Consider the following 15349-nt stretch of genomic DNA (forward strand, 5'->3'; position numbering starts at 1 on the left):
GAAAATTAACATTGTAAAAAGATATTGCTCTTACTATGCAATGAAATCAACTGCTGATTGAATCCCACTATTAATATGATATGAGTATTAATGAGAACTTTTATTTTGAGATTCAGTGGCAATTGTTTTTGGAGAAAATGTCTAAACTTTTGCATTTTCAGCACAAGTACATGTACCATGCCTAGCACCTTATACATGTATACCGTATGTTGTACACATTATACGCAAAGCTCTAAGTGCCAACAGTAAAATCATCATGGGTGAAAGTTTTCAGTAATTTGTTCTAGCTCCTTTGTCAAGATAAGTTTGTTTACTCTGCAGGCTTAGCTCATGAGAGTGTGCTGAGAAAAGGGCTCTCTGTTTAAAATTACTGATGAATGGAGGCACAAGAGAAAGCATAAAAATGTACAAGCTTAATGCAGTGACAGCCACAGGGAAACCTTTTTTGATTTGCAGCTTTTTAGTGTCATTTTAAGTTGCTGCTATTAGCCAATCAGATTTCTCCTGACTGCTTACATCACTAACTAGCCAGTTCCCTCCAGCTGCAGAGAGCTTCAGTTTGTCTTTTTTTTAAACTAAAATGGAGGCTGGTTTCTTGCCTTAAGGAGTACATTGCCTTTCCTGCTGAAGCCTAGATGTTGACATGTAATAAAGCTGGCAGCAGGATGGTGGTTGATGCAGCCAATTCCAATGGGCCGTTTCAGCCCGTGGCCCTTTTACATATTAGAGGTGAGTTATTGTGTGTTTCAGTGAATTGAAACTGTGTGTGGCTAGCTAATAAATGGCTATTGTGATTTTCAGATAAGGAAAGCAGGAAGTCCTTTGTAGCAGAATCTATTCTGTTTTGATGCAGACTCAGTATAATTGTGGAATATGGAAATCAGTTTTATATTAAATGCTATTTGGAGAATTTAAAAATTCGGAGAAGCATCGCTTGTATAGTTAAAAGCAGGTTTTACTGCTTTCTACTGTGACTCTCCCATCCCCCTTTCTAGCTTTGCTGATGTCAAAGGATGTGAAGTCACTACCCCAGAAAGGTATTGGGTTGGGGGCAGGGCAGAGCTAAGTTATCGGTACACAGTTTGTGTAGCATAATGTAAGTGTTCAGAGTGCTGCAATGCTTTTTCTGTGTGAACAAACTAGAATGCCTCTAAAATCACTACAGATAGTAACTGAACTAGGAAGTCCACTGGAAAAACACCCAGAATTATAATGAAAATATCTAGTTAGTATTTATTCAAAAATCACTTCCTAGAAGCGTGTGTGGTTTTGTTGTTGTTGTTTTACTTTAACAAACAAGTTTTGTGAAAATTGGCTTTTGTAATTTGAATATTAAATATTTTTTAGTTGTTGAATATATAGTCTGGGATTCATAGAATAGGAATGTATTGTAAGTTTACATTTTTTACCAAGTTTCTAAATCTGAAACAAAATTAGGTATGGTGTTTAGGTAGGGAAAAAATTACATAGTGTATCTTGCAATTACTAATGCCTGGCATTGCTATATTTCTGGTTTTTAAAAGCAGTAAAATACCTTAGCAGGTTAAAATGTTTATTTTTTTTTAATGTCCATTCTTTCATTGACTTTGTTTTTATAACACTTTTCTTGAGTCCAAAACATTTATTGGATGTGGTGAGGACAACTTGAACAACTGCGTTCAACCTTTATCAAAGAAACAGAATTGAAATTGTATTGCATCAACTAGTCTTTTCAGCTGTTTGTGGTATAAGCTAAATTGTTCAGATGCATACTGTACATAGATTTCCTGTATTGAAAACATTTTGCTATAATGGCCAAAGAATTCCTGCTGGAAAGCCTGGATCCCTGATTTAAACAGTAGAATCTGATCCCTAATAGAGCAAAATTATAATTCCTTGTGATACCTTTTAAAAGGTTAGTATCACCCAGCTGCTTGAAGAGGGATTTGGATGTATTCCAAGAGACCATAATATTGGCTTGTGGATTGGGGAGTGCTCTACAACACTGGTTCTCAACCAGGGATACACATATCTTGGGGGGTACTCAGAGGACTTCTGGGGGTACATCAACTGATCTAGATATTTGCTTAGTTTTACAACAGGTTACAGAAAAAGCACTAGCGAAGGCAATAAAAACTAAAATTTCATACAGTGTATACTGCTCTGTATACTATACACTGAAATGTAAATAGTCTTTATATTCCAATTGATTTATTTTATAATTATATGGTAAAAATGAGACGTAAGGAAGTTTTCAGTAATACTGTGCTGTGACACTTTTTTATGTCTGATTTTGTAAGCAAGCAGTTTTTGAGAGGTGAAACTTGGGGGATACTCAAGACAAATCAGACTCCTGAAAGGGATACAGTAGTCTGTAAGGTTGAGAACCACTGCCCTACAAGACGTTTTATCCATTGAGTGAGAGCAGGGACTCTGCCCATAATCAAAGGAATACAAGCCAAAGTGACTGAAAGCAGACCTTCTCCCTCTCCCCCCCCCACCCTCCCCACCCCAAAAAAAATACTTTCTCAAGTTCCCCTAATTTCTCCAACAAAATGTGCTGAATTTTTTGATTCACTGAAGCTTACAAAACTTAAGATGAATTTTTTAAAAAGGCTCCAGAGGTGAGATCCTAGCAATGACAGGCCAGTAAGCCTAACTTCAGTACCAGGCAAATTGATTGAAATTATAACAGAACAGAATTATCAGATGAACATGATATGTTGGGGAAGAGTCAGCATGGCTTTTTTAAAGGGAGATCATGCCTCAGCAATCTGTTAGAATTCTTTGGGGGTTTCAACAAGCATGTGTACAAGGACTAATCCTATTGATATAGTATACTTGGACTTTCAGAAAGCCTTCGGTTTGGGACTTCGTCAAAGGCTCTTAAGCAAAGTAAGTAGTCATGAGAAGAGGGAAGGTCCTCTCATGGATCAGTAGCTGGTTAAAAGATAGGAAACAAACAAGAATAAATGGTCAATTTTCACGACTGATATTAGCCAACATGGTCAGGGACGCTACCCCATGCTCTAGGTGTCCCTAAAACTTTGACTACTAGGAGCTGGGAATGAACATTAGGGGATGGATCACTTGATAATTGCATTGTTCTGTTCATGCCCTCTGAAGCATCTGGCACTGGTCATTGTTGGAAGCCAGGATACTGGGCTAGATGGATCATTGGTCTGACCCTGTATGGCCATTCTTATGTTCTTAATTCAAAATTGGAAGGTTTATTGAATTAGATTACTTATTATGATATTAAGTTCAGTGCCTCAAGGCCTGTAGGTATTTCCATAGTCTAAATGATAGATTATCATGTTCATGTCACACTTTTCCTCAACATTAAATTTTCAATGCGTTGCAGAATGTTGTATTGACAAAAGGTACAGGTTGGTGCTTTTTTGGGGTGAGGGTGAAGGTGGAGTGAAGTTACAGGAGGCTCTGGCAGGTCAGAACCGATAAGATTTTGGCACTCAGGAGGAGATCTTTGGCACTAGGAAGTGGGATACATCTCTTTTCCTTGTGGATAGAAACAGAAGGACTTAAGTTTTGGGGAGCAGGTGGAATTCAACAACTTTGACAGATGATAGCTGCCTGACTGCCCTGATATCCAGGATTTTCTCCGCCATTGATGGAGGAAAGCATCAGGAGCAGCATATTTATACTGAAATCAGCAACGAATGCTAAGTATCAGTTTTGAAGCCTAATGAAAACATTTAAATGTGAATACTTTGAGACAAACTGGGGAGCTCACGCCTCTCTTACAGCTACTGTTCTAGAAGATGTTCTGTTGCAGAGATGAGATGACACTGCACTGGATTAAGTTTGGCTTGTAATGGGGATGTGTTCTTTGCGTCTGTAAAGGATATTTTAAATATTTTTTTAAAGTAAAATCATAGACACTAGTACAGAATTCTGCAGCAAAGGGCGTGTTTTGTGGTGGATTCTGTGGCTTCAGTTTTTTAGTTTTTTTCCTAGCTAAACATAAGAGGGGGGGTCTCAAGCAGAGTCAAAGGAGAACCCTGTTTGAAATCCCAGTATACCCTGTCAGGTTTGGAGGGGAAGAGATGGGGCAAGGGCTGGGCTTTTTGCTAGGATGCCCCTTGATTTTGCTGGTGAGTTATTTTTGGCATCTGCTAGAGCTGATTGAAACTTGGAATTTCTGTTCTATAGGAAATTTCAACACTTCCAAAATTGCTTATTTTCCCAAATTGGAATGAAATTCTGAAATTTCCCTTTGAACAAAATTTCCCACAAAACAGCCTTAAGTGAAGTGCCTTGTTTTGACTTTATTATAATTCATTATATAAATGGCATAATATAAACTGTATACTATATTTTATAGCATAAATAATACAAAAGTGCTTTGACTTTATAAAAAATGTTTTGATGATTTTGTCAAAGTTAGGTAGAATCAATATGTTCCTATAAAATGTTTTGATTTAATCAAATCATTGTTTTCTGCCAGAAAACTTATTTTCAGAAAATGTTTGACACACTCTAGCAGGTTGCTTTTGACCATTATCCGGTAAATATTTTAAGCTACGATAATAGGTATTTATCTTAAATAAAAACAGTATAGCGTGTGTTTGTGCACATTAATTTATATTTTCATAAAACTCATATAGGGAGTATTTTCTAAACATGCTTGTGGAAAATATTTAAAGATAAAAATGCACTTCCATTTTTTACTTCGTTTTTTTTAAATTTCCACCTTAGAGGAGAAAAGAGATCTACTAATGCTAACGGCTGATATTTTCTATAAATAGCTTAAACAAGAGTTATGAAAACTAGGAAGAGTTCTCATTCTCTCCCCCTCCCCACTGCAAACAGAAGTCTCACTTTAGTAAAGTCATGTCTGTACTAGGAAAGCTTGTAAGCACTTTTCTGCACAGATGCAGAAAATGATAGCTGTAGTATAGACAGAATGTAGGCATTTTTGGAGAAATATGGATTCCATTTTTTAGTGTGGACAACAGCCTATCAGCTTCCACTGATACAGGAAGAATGCTTACCAATATTTCCACTGTAGATGTATCCATCCATCCTTCTCTGCACTAGCATTTCTGGAGAAATCTCCCACAATTGCATTGCGACTAGTGTAGCTTCACAAATGGTAACACAAGAGACAGTGCTAGTATAAACTGGGGGCACAGTCATTTTTACCACCATGTTTCTAGATCTGCTCTGAAGTGCACTGGTGGAAAAACAATAGTGGGAAAGATTCCCCCCAAAAACCCCAAACCAGTTAGTATAGACACTGCATTATTGGCCTGAATTCTTAATGGCTGCAATTCATACTACACACGATTGATTGTCTTTTCACAATTTATTTCAAGCCGAAGTTTTGTGAGATCCTGAAAGTTATATGTGAAGTGTGTTCAATTTGACTGTTCTTGTAGGATTCCCCCCGCCCTTCACCAGCCCGCTGGAATTTCCATATTGAACCAGCTAAAGTACTTTGTGTTCTCAAAGTTTGACTCCCCACAAAAAAAAAAAAAAAAAAAAAAGCAGCAGCAAGTTCTGAAAGATTTGGTGAAGGATTTTTTCTCTTAAGTTAATTTAGGTTTTGTGACAGATGCTGTATTGACATATATTGGAAGTTCTCTTTCTGCAGAAGAGGCACAGTATAGCCAATAGCAGTGCCAATTTTTCCTCTTCTGCATTGACCTGCCAGTATGTCTCACCACTGACTTGGAAGTCCCCTCTATTCGACACTGGTGAGGCCACACCTGGAGTATTGCATCCAGTTTTGGTCCCCCACTACAGAAGGGATGTGGACAAATTGGAGAGTGTCCAGCAGAGGGCAACGAAAATGATTAGGTGGCTGGGGCACATGACTTACGAGTAGAGGCTGAGGGAACTGGGGTTATTTAGTCTGCAGAAGAGAAGAGTGAGGGGGGATTTGATAGCAGCCTTCAACTACCTGAAGTGGGGTTCCATAGAGGATGGAGCTAGGCTGTTCTCAGTGGTGGCAGATGACAGAATAAGGAGCAATGGTCTCAAGTTGCAGTGAATGAGGTCTAGGTTGGATATTAGGAAACATTATTTCACTAGGAGGGTGGTGAAGCACTGGAATGGGTTACCTAGAGAGGTGGTGGAATCTCCATCCTTAGAGGTTTTTAAGGCCCGGCTTGACAAAGCCTTGGCTGGGATGATTTAGTTGGTGTTGGCATTGCTTTGAGCAGGGGATTAGACTAGATGACCTCCTGAGGTCTCTTCCAACCCTAAACTATGATTTGTAGGTGAGGATCATACTCTATGCCTGCTTATTGCTTGGCATCTCTACAGAATGCCAACAAAAATGCCAGATGTAATGGTGTCTTTGTGATGTAAGTATGTGTCCATGAGCATTTGGACTGTTTGCATTTTGATAGCTCCCAGGGGACCCAATCAAGATCAGGGCCCCATTGTATGAGGTGTATGTACAAAGAGTTCAGTTGAGATACGGCACCAAACATTTGTCATATGGTGGTCTCTAAACTTGGACTGTCTTTGAACTACTGACCTTGAGGTGGAAGGTTATTCAATCTCCATAACTACTGAAGGATCTTAAGGCAAGCAAATGCTTTCTAGATGTAATATATAATACATTTACTTGTATAATTTCATATTGCTGTTACTATAGAATGCTAAAAGATCACACTCTTGGGTCCCTTTGACAGTGAACAAACATAGGAAGTATGCTATGCAATAAATGCATTAGATGATAGCCAATTAATCTTTCAATCTTAGTATATGTAACTAATTCCTTAAAAGAAAGCTTCACCATTGTTCAAAAATTCCTGAATAAGCGTACTTATTCTTAAAACAAATTGACACTTCAAAAGAGGCACATTTTTATTTAACAAAACTTGTTAAAGAACCTGGAGGCTACTATCTTAATTGACACAGAGTATGGATAAAGGAAACACTCTTCACACTTCATCGAATGAGAATAACAGAAAATCAAGAGCCAAATTTAAAAAGTAGTATGGTTCTAGTTCTCACGCAGAAAAACAAATCTCTTAATTGCATGCAAGACCAAAGGGTGCCCTGACCTCACTTAAAAAAAGTCTGTTCATGTTTCTGAAGGTCATTTTCAAAGTATAGTGCTCTTACTATAAACTGACCTTTCTTTTTTCCTGCAGGTACCAAGGCAGGATATTTAAATTAAGGCAGATATTCAGTGCCTATGAGTGCATTTAATGCAGTGATGTCTTCTGCGTTAACTGTTAACCAATTTCTTTACTACTTATTTACATGAAACTACCACCTAGTTAGAATGTAATGAAGCAGATTAATGGCTGCAGTGCACTGGTCTGCGGTTAAAGCCACTGCAAATATGCGTCTAAGGAAGGCGTTAAATAATGCATATAAATTAGGAACACAGAATATGGTTGGGTATTACTGTTGAAGATAGAGCAATTGAATTTTTAATATGGTGAATGGGGGACTACTTCTTGGTTAAAAAATACCTGTGAAAAAGTATCCAGAAAAGCAGCCAATTTTTGGTTTAAAGAAAGTGTTATCTGAGAGAACAATATCCAGGAATTTGCACACTGCTTGTAGGTTTTTTTGCTTTTCTCATGCATTGAAGTGTAAAGTGAATCTTTTTCCTACTTTTACTTCCTGCCACAATCTGAGACTCCATGCAGTCAAATCAGAATTATTGTCTGCTGTTTTGAAATTGCAAATTATTTCTAAAGCATTGCTATTTGGAGTTTTAGGTATGTTTTTTTTCTAGAAAATATTACTTAAGTTTGATCTGAAATCAAGAGATAGAGTGTTTCTTTTTGGCATTGAAGGGAAATGATCACTGAACGTTACTAGCTTACTCATATTAGCTTACCATATTGCAAAGAATTTTTTTGTGTGATCAGAGTTGTACACTGTATTCCAGATGAGGTCTTTCCAGTGCCTTATACTATAGCATTAATGCCTGCCTCTCTCTACTAGAAATGCCTTGCCTGATGCTTCCTAGGATTGCCTTTGCCTTTGCCTTTGCCTTTTTCTCAGCTGGAATCACATTGGTGGCTTATAGTAATCCTCTGATCGACCAACACACCCAAGTCGCTCTCCTTCTCTATCTCTTCCAACTAGTGAGCCCCCGTTTATAAGAAATTCTCACTAGACCATAAGTGCATGATCTTGTACTTTGTACTATTACACTTCCATCCCATTTCTGTTATTCCAGTCTTCAAGATTATCCCGATCTTTCTATATAATATTCCAGTGCTCTTCTCTATTGAAAATGCCTACCAACTTTGTATCATCAGCAAACTTCTTTAGCACGTGCCTACTTTTTGTGCGAAGGTCATTAATAAAAATATTAAATAACATTGGTCCCAAGATCAATTCTTGATGAACTCCACTAGCAACCTCTCTCCAGTCTGATAAGTTTCAGAGTAACAGCCGTGTTAGTCTGTATCCGCAAAAAGAAGAACAGGAGTATGCTCTAATAAATTTGTTAGTCTCTAAGGTGCCACAAGTACTCCTGTTCTTCTTTCTCCAGTCTGATAGTTCATCTTTCAGCACAGCCTGTTGCCTTTTCCTCTTCAGCCAGTTCCTTAAGCAGCTTACAATTCTTGTACTGATCCTGATCTTCTCTTATTTAACTACCAGTTTCCCATGGGGGGCCATGTTAGATGCTTTACTTGAAGTCCAAGTGTATTAGATCTACTGAATTTCCCTTATCTAAAATTTAAATTATGTCCTCAAAGATGGATATCAGATTAGTCTGGCATAATCTACCTTTGGTAATCGCATGTTGCACTGCATCCCCTTTTCTGTTTACCTCCATGAATTTAACTGTTCTTCTTTAAAAATTTGTTCAAAAGTCTTGTATGCTAATGAGGTCAGATTGATATGTTTGTAGTTGTCTGGATCACTTTTTTCCCCCTTTCTTAAATATAGATAAGACATTAGCTATTCTTCAATCAGATGGTACCACCCCAAATGTGTAGATTTATTGGAAATCTGTGCCTCCAGGCTAGCAATCTCATGTGCCAGTTCTTTCAGTATTCTGGGATGGAAATTATCCAGTCCCCCTAAATTGAGAACGTTAAACTCCTAAGTTTTTCTTCAACTTCAGATGTGGTAATTTTCTTTTTTGTGCACTCACTTCCATCCACCATCCTGCCTTCCTGCACATGTTCAATATTAGCATACTTATTGAAAACAGAGGCAAAGTGTTCATTTAGTTTAGGGCCATACCTAGAGGATCTTTAATCTTCCCATCCATGCTGCAGAGTGGTCCAACCTCATCTTCCTCATTCTCTTGTTATTTATATAATTAAAACCCCTCTTATTATTTATTTTAATTTCCTTGAATGAAACCTGTAATCTGTTAGTGTGAATGTTTATTCTTTGACATTTATTCTGATGTCAGAAAAATATTTTTGCACAATAGTTGGTAGTGAAATTTGTCTTGTTTATGATTAGACTATAGTGTTATCCGTTTTCTGATCATGTTTTTCATTTCTGACCCTCTTCAAAGCTCTTTATTGATTTCATCTGCAGCATAAGTAGCTAGTTCTCTCCATAGGCTACTAAATGCAGTGCTCCTTGTTGAAACTGTGTATTTTAAACCATATAGTCTTCATCATTATGACTTTTTTTTTTATACAGAGCAGCAAATCCTTCCTCACGATGAGGGGGGAAAAGGTGATGTAGCAAGATAAAATCCAGAGATGTGCACATTTTAACTCTTCGGTCACTGTTTGTTTTTTTTGGTTTTCTTAGGGCAGCTGCTTAATTCCCATTTCAGTTTTTTATTTGCAAGATTTTTTAAATAAAAATGTATTCTCTGTCCTGAATACTAATTACCACACAGTACTAAAAGCCTTGAACATAAATAAAGTTTAATACTACATTGAGGGGGTCTTAAAGATACAACATTTAAGAGCTAATGTTTCAGAAACTTTTATATGATCATTCAGTGTTTACTTATGCCCCTCTCTCCCTAAAGTTAAAAAAGTATTAGTTCAGGCATACATTATGAATTATGAAGAAACCTAGATAACTCACACTTTAGATGTGTGGATAGTGATTAAAACAAATCTGTATCCATTTTGATCAGTGCAGTGTTATGAAAGTTCAAACTACAGGAAACATCTCTTAGTACAATTTGCAAATTTCGTTTGAAACAAAATTGTTAATTTAAATCAGAATTTCTGACTCTGTGAAGTCCACAATACGGTTGAAAAGCAACAGTTTTGTGCTAGGCTTCAATTCTTTTGGCACTGGAGATATAAACCATTTTCCTTACTGATGGAACTACCTGAGTTTTATGCATTAAACATTGTGTTTAAATATTAAATAGTGAATGAAGATTTCCAACACCTAAATTGGTATAAAAGCCAGATAAAAACCTGATTTATAATTTAATTTTAGGCTCCTGTACAGCTGCTGTTGCAGATGTCTACTTCAGTGAAGCATTTTTCATTGGGTAGTTTTATGGTAGAAGGTTTTTAATTTGCACTTTTCTATCAAGCCATCTACTATGTATTCTTAAAAGTCATCCAAAACACCATAGAATATCAGGGTTGGAAAGGACCTCAGGAAGTCATCTAGTCCAATACCCTGCTCAAAACAGGACCAATTCCCAACTAAATCAGACTTTGTCAAGCCTGACCTTAAAAACCTCTAAGGAAGGAGATTCCACCACCTCCCTAGGTAACCCATTCCAGTGCTTCACCACCCTCTTAGTGAAAAAGTTTTCCCTAATATCCAACCTAAACCTCCCCCACTGCAACTTGAGACCACTACTCCTTGTTCTGTCATCTGCTACCACTGAGAACAGTCTAGATCCATCCTCTTTGGAACCCCTTTTCATGTAGTTGAAAGCAGCTATCAAATCCCCCCTCATTCTTCTCTTCTGCAGACTAAACAATCCCAGTTTCCTCAGCCTCTCGTCATAAGTCATGTGTTCCAGCCCCCTAATAATTTTTGTTGCCCTCCGCTGGATCTTTGCAATTTTTCCACATCCTTCTTGTAGTGTGGGGCCCAAAACTGGACACAATACTCCATGCCTGTGATGCTTTTGGTTTTTAATAATGCTGATGATGCTTTAAAAGTGTCCTCTGCTCCTTCAGCCATACTGATCAGGAGATCTAAGCTTGAAATCCTTTAAACATAATAAGGAAATGTTGTCTTATCTACTGTTTCAGATATAGTAAATCTATCTTTCTTTGAAAAGTATTTTAGAAATTTAATCTAACCAGCATGAACCCTAGATTTTTCCCCCCAAACTATCACAGGAGCAGTTTACTGTACTGATTCATACTTTACCCTTCAAATAATCTTCTATACAAGACATCTTAGACTCTGGAATCTTGTGCCCAAGAGAAATCTAACATTTTGGATTACCATTTTTTTCAATGAATTATTTACAGGGCTTCCAACTTCCTGCTTTCTCTTCTAATGGAAAGTTAGAACTGTTTGATGTTGTTTTCATCCCTAATAAATATAGGACTTGCAATGCCAGATTCTTATGTATCCTAATTTAAGAGGTAAATACTATTACACCTCTACCCCGATATAATGCGACCCGATATAACACGGGTTCACATACAACGCGGTAAAGCAGCGCTCTGGCGGATCAGCGCGTCAGCTCCCAGCTGCGGCGCTCCGCTTCCCGCCGCCGGTGAGTGCGGGGAGGTTGAGGAAAGGACGCCCCTCCATACTCACCTGTGGCGGGAAGTGGAGCGCCGCGGCTGGGAGCTAGCGGAGTGGAGCAGGCTGGGGCCGGGCTGCTCCGCTTCCGCTGCTGCCGGTGAGTGCGGGACCTTCCCCCCCCCCACCACCACCACCACCACCAGCGACATGGCTGGGGCCAGGGCAAGGAAAGCGGAGCGGGCTGAGTCCGCGGCACTCTGCTTCCCACCGCAGGTGAGTACAGGGGGCGTCCTTTCCCCAACCTCCCCGCACTCATCGGCAGCGGCGGAAGCGGAGCAGCCTGGCCCCAGCCCGCTCCACTCTGCCAGCTCCCAGTTGCGGCACTCCGCTTCCTGCTGCAGGTGAGTACGGGGAGCGTCTTTTCCCCAACCTCCCCGCACTCACCAGCGGTGGGAAGCGGAGCGCTGCGGCTGGGAGCTGGCAGAGTGGAGTGGGCTGGGGCCGGGCTGCTCCACTTCCCGCCACTGCCGGTGAGTGCCTGTCAGGGGGCGGGGGAGTGTGTGGATAGGGGGCGGGGCAGTCAGGGGACAGGAAGCAGGGGGTTTGGGTAGGGGGTGGGGTCCTGGGGGTGATTAGGGATGGGGGTCACAGGACAAGGCACAGGGGGGCCAAAGTAAGTTCAATATAACGCGGTCTCACCTATAGCACGGTAAGATTTTTTTGGCTCCGGAGGACCACATTATATCAGGGTAGAGGTGTACTACTTTACTCTTACGGCTAATAGAAAATTCCATATAGGCTATGTTTCTTGTTGCCTTACTATTAGATTTCTTATAACTTAAAATTTTGTAAACCAAAGTGTCTTCAAATTATGATTTGGAAAGGTATATGGGGATGGGGGGAAATGTTTGTAAGCATGTCCTATCTTCCAAGTACAACAGTAGGCTACCACCTAGATTCCTAGCTAATATAAAGCCAAACAAGCTATACACTTTTTCTAAAGTTGAACAGTTGGGTGTTATGATTTAAATCAGCTACATGATGGACCTGTCCACCTTTTTTCCAGTGTAAATGAGTAGCACTATCTTCGTTCAAAGCATCTCTAGCAATACTGGAACCTGTTTTTGGCAGCTAAGCAACACTTTTGTTTGGGACTCTGTTCCTCTTATTAGAATTCCTACCTGAGACAAAAGGCCATATCTTCCTTCCCATTTCAGGTATAAGTTTTTCCTGTCTTTTTAAGGTAAATGGAATATGATAAAGTATTGGGGAGTGTAGTGGGGCAGCTTCCCCACTCCTGGAGAAAAGGAGTAAAAGCAGCCAAGCTAGGCTGATTGGGGAAGCAGCCACAGCTGTGGCTAGCTCAATTAGGGCCCAGCTGGCCCTGATAAGAGGGTTGGGGGCCAGGAGCTGAAGGCGTCTCTCTCTAGCGGTGGAGAGAGAAGGACCTAGCTGCCAAGGAGCAGGGTTCCAGAGGTGGAGAAGTGCTGGGGAAAGACAAGAGGAGCTGGGGAGCTCCAGCTTGGCAATTCCCCAGGCTGCAGGCCTTGTTCAAGGCCTAACGAGAGGTACTGGGCTGCAGGCAAAGGCAGCAGGTCAAAACCCACCTCGTCAGTGATGAGAGGTTTACGGAGTGCAGTCTACCCCAGGGAGCAGGGGCTAGATGATGACTGGCAGTAGCCACTGAGGCAAGGTGGGGATAGAGGGTTGGGGGTTCCCCTGGGAGGGGAGACCCAGAGTGTGGGGGCACTGCCAGGGGGCAGCACCTCATGGTAAAGGGGCACCGGGGTCCAGGAAGGACACGGGGGCCAGCAGCAGGCGAGACACCGGCCAGGAGGTGATGCTCCGTATGCTGGAGAGCTAATTCCCAGGACAGCCAGGAGGAGGCGCTGCACCAGTGAGTCAAGCCCTGCTACAGGAAGATTGGCAAAAATAAATAAATCATTCTCTGATCACTACAGAGCATTGTTATATGAATTAAATGGAAAATTCTTAGCATTTATTGTATTCTTGACAGAATGCACAGCTATGTGTCTAAGTATGAATGTCTAAAATATACAGAAAATGGATATTCTGCAAATGTAGTGTTCTAAAAATATGCATAATTGGCTTTTTATTGTATCTGAGTCAAATTTTTCCTCGATGCAACGACGTGAGACTTTTTCTCACGAGGGAATTGCTAGTAATAGTTGCTAACATCTGACACTAGCAGCAATGGCTGCTGAGCAGAGAACTGACCTACCCCTGATTAAAACAGCATTTCTCTTGTTCCTCCCCAAAAGACTAATACAACAGTCTGGTAGCTGAGCTGCTTGATTCTCTCTCTTCTGTTTTCATATCCCATAGAGTCCCCCAAATTCAACAGCCATGTGGATCAGAGGAAGGTGTTGCTTAGACTGACAATGGGAAGGATGGTGCAGCATATTGGGAAGTGGATTTCTTATGGACCATACAGGAGACAGCTTGGCAGCTAATCATTTAGGGAAAGAGAATGAGGCTGATACCAAAAAGTGAAGGAAAGAGTTGCTGAGAAATCTGTCCCTCATAAGTAATTAAAGCCCCAAAAGCCCACTGGCATTTCTTAACAATTTTACCATAAATTAGATAAGACCCTTGAAATGAGTGCTAGAATTTTGCAGGAACTAAGTTAGGTTGAGATCTTAAGAGACAAAGTAGTCAGGACCTCTGTTTACATCTCAACCAAGAGTTAACTTTACTGTCTGAAAGTCCTTCCTTAGAACACGCTACTTCCTACAGATTTATAAATCCGGTGTAGTGTGTCTCTCTCCTCCCCTGCCCCCCAAATGCATACACCCCACGCCATCCTCAGAGAAAAGTAAAGTTACTTATCAAAAAAAAAAAAAAAAAAAAGAAGGGAGAAGATTTAGGAAATCTGGTTCATTGTCAGCAAAGAGGGATGTTGGAAATGTTTGGTTATAAAATAAATCTGACATCAAAACAACAAATCTGTATTTTTTCTATAGTTGTGATTTCACTTGAACTGACTTCTATGAATTTGTTTTTTGTTCATAAAATAAACACTAAACCTAAAAATAACACAATTGCATTTGGATGTGATGTAATTCAGAACTGCATTTTGAAGCAATTTCTGAATGGCTTTTCTTTAGTAGAACAGGATCCTTGGTTTCTAATCCATAGTGTCTTCTCTTTCCAAGTCAAGACCAGTTGCAACAAGATTTATTTGAAGAGTATTGGGTCATCTGCTAATGACCTAATGATGCTACTCAATGATTACATTATTTATTATAGTTAAATTAAATGACATACTGTATTATTTTACAGCATCCAGAAGAGCTATATAGCAGAGGTTCTCAGATGGGGGAGTGGCCCACCTGGGGGGGCACAGAATGTATTCTGGTGGGGTGTGAGAAGCATTAGGGAGGAAAAAAACTTACTGCGCACATTTTACCCACAGCAATGAATAACTAGCATATCTGATTCCTTTAGACAAATCAGGTCCTCAGATGACACTGTGTATTTGACTCTGGATGGCACTGTGCATTTTGACAGATTTCTCTTAAGCTTGTATAGCATTATACACAGTCGTTGCCATCTGTATGTTGATCCGTTTGCTATGACACCGTGTGCACATTGAATTGTAAGCATTGACCACAATTGCAGTTTTGCTGCTACTTCAAGTAGTGTCCCTATGGGTACTTCACTGTAGGTGTTTAAGCATCCCCATGCTTCTGATTGGAGATTTTCAGTGGCAGTGTCAGTTTTTGGTCTGCACATGTTTGTTCTGCCTCTA

At 39.9% G+C, this 15349-nt stretch overlaps 1 protein-coding gene across 3 annotated transcripts in view; it reads left to right on the forward strand.

The window, feature by feature from the left end:
• Nucleotides 1–15349, forward strand: part of PPP2R5C (protein phosphatase 2 regulatory subunit B'gamma) — a 176799-nt gene that overhangs the window by 70427 nt on the left and 91023 nt on the right. Inside the window, exon 1 of one of the 3 annotated variants that reach the window (XM_054027228.1) lies at nt 558–729. The exons of the other annotated variants lie outside the window; for them this stretch is intronic. Within the exon in view, the coding sequence (XP_053883203.1) occupies nt 636–729 (94 nt within the window). The 5' untranslated portion in view covers nt 558–635. Of the gene's footprint in view, nt 1–557; nt 730–15349 lie in introns of those variants that run through there. 3 annotated transcript variants of the gene reach the window in all.

Source organism: Malaclemys terrapin, chromosome 4, assembly GCF_027887155.1.
Source record: "Malaclemys terrapin pileata isolate rMalTer1 chromosome 4, rMalTer1.hap1, whole genome shotgun sequence".
Lineage (NCBI taxonomy): Eukaryota > Metazoa > Chordata > Testudines > Emydidae > Malaclemys > Malaclemys terrapin.